Raw genomic sequence first — 7476 nt, 5'->3', positions numbered from 1 at the left:
TCCACATCATTCACTGAGAGCTGCAGAAAAAATAAAATCAAGATGGTTACGTCAGGCATAAAAAGATTAACTTAATCAGTCCCCCTTTTTTTTCGTTACTTACTCAAGTTAAAACACTTTCTTCCTAAACGAAACACTACATTTAAAAGAATGGCTGCTTGAACTATACGGTGAGAAATGGCCCCAGACATCGCAATGAAGTTCCCCACTTCCCTTCGTTCACCCTTTCCAGCAATAAGAATGCCTTTTCTCCGGCAGTGCTCCAATACCTTTAAAAAAATATAATTGTGGGACAATTGAAATAATCTTTTTTTTTACCTTGAATAAATGTCTAAGCAATGCAAAGTTGGGGAAAATACTGGCGATCAATGGTATTCCAGTATCTATCAAGTCGGGCATTCCACAAGGGTCCATACTGGGGCCGTTGTTCTTCTTCATATTTATTAATGATATAGTTCTGAATGTACCCGTTAAAGTTAAGCTCTATGCTTATGACTGCATGATTTACCACCACATCCAGAATCCCAGTGATCAGGCTCTGCTGAACAATGCCTTAGCACAAATTGCGGTTTGGTGTAAGGATTGGCAAAGAAAACAAACGCTAAAATATCAGTCGATATGACTGTGACACAAAAACGACCACCATTACATTTTTCATATTACATGGGTGGCAGCTCTCTCGCTGCCAATAACAGATATAAATAAATACAGTAACGTAGGATCAGAGATGGAAGGAGGATGCAAAAACTTGGTTATTAAAAAAGAAATTTAGCACGAATTACACACGAGGCTAAACTAATAGCATATAAAATACTACTTCATCCTTTAATAGAATATGCATCAATAGTTTGAGACCCTTATACTCAAGGCAATATAAAAAAGTGGAATTAAAAAAAAGTGGCTAGCTTTGTATATTGTTCTTATAGTTGGCACACCTCAAAGAGTGCCTTGGAAAAGAAAGCATGTCTGGAATGTCTTCAAAAAAGATTCCAACGTGACCAATCGGAATTCATGCACCTGATATTTCATGGTAAACTTGGTATTCGCTAAGAAATGTACATAGAACCAGTGTCCAAGCAAGTCATCTGGTCACACCATAATAAAAAACAAATAAAGGAATGTTCTTGCCGCGCTGAAACTTTTGCAAAACTTTTTACCCGAAACCAATTTGAGAGTGGAATCGCCTCCCAGCCGATGTTGTAGAATGTCCGGATTCTGACTCTTTTGTACGAATTTTTCAGCTGTAATTGTTTTCACAGTCATTCACGACTATTATTGTTTCGAAGACTATTTTTAAGCGCCTTTTTATTATTCTTATTTATTTACTTTTTTTTTACGTGAGAGGTACTGTTTTGTCATTCTGCGGCTGGTTTGCGCGTGTCAGAGCTTGAGGGACTGCGGATGTGGTTTGAATATTGTTCTGAAGCGCCCTTTGCTTGCCTTTATTTTTCCTTGTCCTTGCGACACAATCCTTGTGCTTGATTGGTTCACTTGATTTTGTACTTGTTACTCTTATTCCTGTTTACAGCTTTAGCTGTAGGCTGGCAGTGCCGTGTAAAAATAAATAAATAAATAAATAAATAAATAAATAAATAAATAAATAAATGATAAGTGCGAACACATCCTGATAAAATTGACCTGGTGTTCTATTACTGAGCACAATGAATATATTACACATATGTCACCGAATGTATTACACGTCTAAAAGAACAGGAATTGAGAAAATTGAGGTTTGGGGGCGATGATGACTCGTCGAAAATGGAATTACGGCCTCTGGATCCTGCGTTATTTTATTTGAATTAAAGGGGCATGCGTCTTCGTCAAGGTATCAACTCTCTTTTCTTTGTGCTCCCCATGTATTTCTTCCTAAGTAAGAAGGAGAACGGACTTAGCACTCGTTTTTTCTTCTTAGATACAACCTAATCAAGCTGAGAGAGGGCATAGTATTTCTGTAACCTTTTTAACTGATGTTTCGTAATTATTATAGAAATGTAAAGAAGTGAAAGTTGTCTTTTCGCCTACTTTAATTTCCTTACATTTACATAACGATTACTTTCCTACAGTTCAAAGACTACACATTTGGCCCCTCGTACATTCCTTGGGTTCGTTGTCTGTTGGTTTCCTTCAGCGAAAACATTCTGCCTAATAGATACTGCGACAAAGCTAATTTTTGTCCGGAAAACCAGTTAATATAACTCGGAAATCAGGACAACCGCCCGAGCATTCTTGTACTCTTGTCTGTTCGTGTGTCTGGATTACGAACAAATATAATTTCGAACGTCACAAGCACAAAAATGGGTTTTGAACGTCCCTAGCACTTCGATATTCATGCATTTGACGGTAGCAGTAAATAAAATACGTCGTGCCTTAATACTGGAGCCCCTCTGTCTTATGTGGATGGCATAGGTGTGGTTCTCCTCTGGCTTGAATACTTTACGATCCACCTCCTGCTCCTCTGGCTTGTCGTAACCGGTGAGGTACTTGATTACGAGGGCTAAGTCGGGCTCCGGCTGGTCGTACCGATCTGCGTCTTTCTTGGCGTTGTAGTCCTTGAATTGCAGCGTAAGTACCTTCTTATCTTTTTTTGTGAATATTATCTGTGACCTGCGGCAAATGTAGCATAACTTAGTGCTTACGTGCGTACGTACCATACGCGTATAATCTGCTTAAACGCTATACGCCTGGAAAACTTCAGGTGTGCACGCACACAAAATCACACGCACGAACACACGCATGCACCCAGGGGACAAAAAAAATGATGCCTGGCAACAATCCGAAAATGCAGCACATGTTGCGGCCTTAAATCTCGCTGTATGCACATTGCCTTCTCTGCAGAACGTGTATCGTTCCTAAGAAATGCGAGTATCAAAGGTGTTTGCCATCGCTCGTTGTTTCATTACTCAAGTGGTTTGAAGATAAGTCATGATTTTAATGCAAAGTAACTTAGAATGTTTTGTGGCATGGATTGCTTAGAATTCCAAACTTTGTTTGAGCTGTAACGAGAAGAGTGTATATATATATATATATATATATATATATATATATATATATATATATATATATATATATATATATATATATATATATATATATATATATATATATATATATATATATATATATATATATATATGTATATATGTATATATGTATATATATATATATATATATATATATATATATATATATATATATATATATATATATATATATATATATATATATATAGGCCACTATTTTCGTAAATATTCTTAGTAAATGCCTCGTCAAGCGACTCAGTCGCACTATGTGTGCCACTATGTGAGCTCCTGACCGCGAACGTATTCGCTCCCAGCAGGGGGGCAAAGGTTTACTAGAGTTACTGTATATGCTACCTTTGTACAGTAACTCTAAGGTTTACCGCAGCGTCCCCTTTTTCCTTTCTATTAAGTCATGTATGGGCAGACTTTGCGTGCCCCCTTCTTAGGTGACGAAAGCGGGAGGGGGGCGACCCCACTCCCTGTGCCCACACCTATACTTTCCAGTGCCCACACCTCCACTATCAGATGGGACCATATCTCTATGTGTACGCGACTATTACGGAAATGACGTAGATGACCTCAGTTTGCCTATACAGCTTACCGGCACTCGCTGTCGATTTGTTCGCACTGATTGCTTTATGTCATACGTTTACATAACGGCACGATAAGCGTATACCGTTGTTTTACGCCGTGGTTTTATATTAAGTGCTGCGAGCAGTAACGCGGGTGTGAATCCCGTCGTGTTTGATTTACGAATACGGAAAAATGAACATTCAACTCGACCCTTACCCGCCCGGTCTGTACAGGAGTCTAACTTCGAGGAACAAGTTGGCGTCAATGACGCGAGTCTCCAAGGTGTCATTGAACTTCGGGTTCTGAAAAAAGAAACAAAGAGCCATTACACGCATGCCATATTTTCCTGACCGAACTTGAGTCGTTATGACTATAGCTATTCTGGGCAGTTCATGTAGCTCGAAATTAGTCAGTCAATGTGTAACTGTCAGGTTTTCAACAGGTATTCGAGGGAACAAAAACTGACAACGAACACTAAGTAGCTATACTATTATGATTTCACACATATTCAGTATAATTAACTCGACCCTTTTCGGCCAGTGTTTTCTCATAATTACCGCGGCATCAATCTTAGCTTTTAAACCCTAAAATTTCCCGTAGGCCGTCTCAGAGATCCTCCATGGAATGCAGGGAGCCATAGGCAATGCACGATTTTACGTGCTTACATGCTGAACCTCACAAGCTAAATCTCATTCTGCAAGCTTCATTAAATGAATCCTGGATTACTTTAAGGAAACATCACAATACCTCAGTATGGAAGTTTATTGCCTGAACAACTCATCGACGAAAAAAAAAAATCCAATACAAGAGCAGGCCTATCATCGGAGGCGGCTGCCAGGTATTCGCTGTCGGTCCCTACGTGGGAGACTTCCGCTACGCGCAATGTGCGTCTTGCAGGACAAAAATATATTTTTTTATTCCATTGCAATACGCCACGAGCGAGAAGAGTCGCAGGGATTCGTCACACGTCGACTTAAGCGATTTCTCTCTCCTTTCAAGACGAGTGCACTATAAGCTACAGAGGGGAACTGACAGATGGGGCAAAAAGCTACGCCATGGCTCACTTCATGACCTTGATCAAGCGCCATCCCCTATCCTCCAACCCGTGCGATTCTGCGACGCGATAGTGTTGGCACTGAGTAATGGTAATTTCAGCGCTGTCTGGAGCGTGGTGCCGGTACTCGTCGGCACCCGGTTCAAGAAGCGCATCTAATGCCGCTCTTGGTTTATGTCATATATCTACCAATAGGGAAAACCTTCTGTATGACGCGATGCAGCAGGAGGCCGCAGCTCCGGAGAGGATGAGCACAAGCCTCAGCATGATGAAAGGGTGCTTGAGAAAACGCCAACGTCGCGCTCGGCTTGTAAATTTTTCCTCGCTGCGCACGACTGCAACGATTGGTGGAAATTTTCGCAGCGTATGTAGTGTGCTTTGTGTTGTATGTGTTTTGCACCAAGCACGAGTTTAAACCAGTAGCGCACAAATATATCGCGCAATGTGGTGAGGCTCAAACATGCGTGAATGCTGTATTGAACTAGGCCTATACGTTCAACTCACCTACGCGTCCACTATTACATTTTTCTATACTGTATACGTATTCGCTCTACGTTATGTGACAGAAACGGAGGCTACACCAATACACTCGTTAAGTGACAGGCTATCTTATGCCACAGGAACATTACACACAGGGGTCCAACCACAAGAAGCTTCGATAGGAACCGACATGGCAGCTAATAAAGCTCCTTTTTTTAAATTTTTTTATCCCCCTCTCTGTCTATTTTGGTGACTCTTGCCAAACCTGCGTTGGAGTATACGTTTTTCATGGAATGCTATACATTACGTTTTATGGCAACCTTATCTACCTTTTTTCATAGATAGAACTAAAAGAAGCAGGAGCAAGATGCACGAACACCAAGTTGTGTGTTTCAAGATGTGTTTCACCCGCCGTGGTGGTCTAGCATACTCGGGGACGATTCTTTGTGGCAATGAAGGGAAAGCCACGGGGGTGGAGCTTCTGCACATGTACTTCTCCGCGAAGTAGTCCTGCTAGACCCGCTTTTTCGAATGACGGCCGAGTTCAAATGATGCCACATCATAGAATCGCTACGTCTGCTTACACGGCCATTTATGAGTGAAATTCGACACAAGCTTCTTCGGCGAGGCGTCGGAATAGCTGGAGGGAGACGCGCGTTCATCTAAGGTGAAGACGCCATTTCTACTATGAGGTGCACCTAAAACGTTCAACGTTTTCAGACGTGCAAATGTGAAATTGCGCTTCATGAAGCAAAACAAATATTAATATCTCCTTCATTCGTTCAGTGTATCTTTATAAACAACATTATACTGTAGAAAATAATGTTGTTTGTTATGATTTTCGCGCGGAAAACAGACGCATTTGTGGGACTATATTCTTCACCGGTGGCACACTCCCACTTTGGTTCCGTAGCCTTCCCATCAATACCTCAGAAAGCTGTCCCCGAGTGTGTAGTTCTGGTGCTTGAACGCTGGTCCAACGGTCGCTGTATCGTCGAATCCCGGCACTTTGATGTACGCAGAATGCTAGAGACCCGTATGCTCAGATTTCGGCACACGTTAGAGTACACAAAGAGATTTTCGGAGCCCTGTGCATTACAACGTCTCTAATAATCATATCATAACTTTCAGACGAAAAATACGATACTATTGCACAGTATAGGCCTTTCCAACGAAGAGGTGGAACACTTCCAGAATGGACTGTTACGTGGGAGTAGTCAATTAAAGTGTGTATTGTTCACTCACCGGATTCAAGACGTGTAAGCCAGAGGACCTGCGCGCAGGTCTCAGCGTGCGATGTGCCCTCTTGGCGGCTTTGTTCTCGGGCTTGTCCAGTGCCAGCTCCTCTTTCCAATGGCGGCTGAGTAAGTACACTGGGAATGATTCGTCGACATCCGAGTCGTGGTCCGAGTAGTCTCTAGGGTAGAACTCGTGCATCTTGCCGTTTCCACCTTGTGCAACTCTCTCTCCTATACCTTCTCAACCGCTCGACCTTTGCTCCTTCGTCGTCCGTGAAACGGCCGTTTAGTGTCCGCTCTCGTCCCGCCTGGAGTCCCGGACACTATGACCTCCGCCCTCCACCGGGTGTTATTGGCCTCCGGCCGGGTCGCTGGTCTATGGTGCGACCTTCTTAGGCGTCGCGCTGCTCTCGAGTTACGCTCCTTGGGGTCTCGATCGTGGACTTCGATTCCCGAAGAGTAGCAAGCGGAGTAGCCGACGACGACCGGTGCTCTATGCAGCACGAGCCTGACTGAGAGGCGCGCGTTAAACGTTCCGGTCGATTGTTATCGCGGAGGACAAGACGGATGATACAGGCGCTGCCTTAAATTCTCGTCGCTAACAGTGGAGAAGCACGGTGCTATGTCTCGTGCGTAAACGGAGCTGCTTCGAGGGGCTATTTACGTTTCGTCTTCCTTGGCCACGTCGATCGACACATTCGGTCATGTGGAGCACCAGTAGCGCAGCCCTAATCCAATACGCACGAGAGTTTTACGTATCTGGACTCTTTAAAAACTTGCTTCCGCGTCCTCGATCGAATGAACGCTCAGTAGCTCGATAAAGTACCAACTTCCAAGCGCAGTATAGGCAGGTGAGACATAAAGTAATTGCCACATGACTTACGCGAAGCTATCCAGTGGTGGGAGTATTGGAGTATAAAACTAAAGATTTCTTGACGACTGATCGCCAGGAGAGCCCGCTTACAATACAAAAAAAAAAAAAACAGGAAGACCACCGCTACCAACAACAGAACAAGAAAGAAACAAACGCGTCATGCACACGATAAGGTCGAAATGCAATGGTATTTATCAACACTTCATCAGCGCTTACATTAGACAGCTGATCGAGATG

General features: G+C 42.8%; 1 protein-coding gene across 1 annotated transcript in view; it reads right to left on the bottom strand.

Moving 5' to 3' along the window:
• The window catches only part of LOC119170305 (uncharacterized), a 21028-nt gene extending 14170 nt beyond the window's left edge, over positions 1-6858 (bottom strand). The window contains exons 1-4 of the mRNA XM_037421435.2: positions 6373-6858; positions 3810-3895; positions 2367-2604; positions 1-20 (exon numbers count right to left, since the gene is read on the bottom strand). The exon at positions 1-20 is cut by the window's left edge and continues 97 nt beyond it. Of these exons, the coding sequence (XP_037277332.2) occupies positions 1-20; positions 2367-2604; positions 3810-3895; positions 6373-6564 (536 nt within the window). The 5' untranslated portion in view covers positions 6565-6858. The remainder of the gene's footprint in view (positions 21-2366; positions 2605-3809; positions 3896-6372) is intronic.
• Positions 6859-7476: the final 618 nt, after the last annotated feature.

Source organism: Rhipicephalus microplus, chromosome 2, assembly GCF_043290135.1.
Source record: "Rhipicephalus microplus isolate Deutch F79 chromosome 2, USDA_Rmic, whole genome shotgun sequence".
Classification (NCBI taxonomy): domain Eukaryota; kingdom Metazoa; phylum Arthropoda; class Arachnida; order Ixodida; family Ixodidae; genus Rhipicephalus; species Rhipicephalus microplus.
Note: the sequence above shows the minus strand (reverse complement) of the source record. Positions and strands in the feature narration are given on the sequence as shown.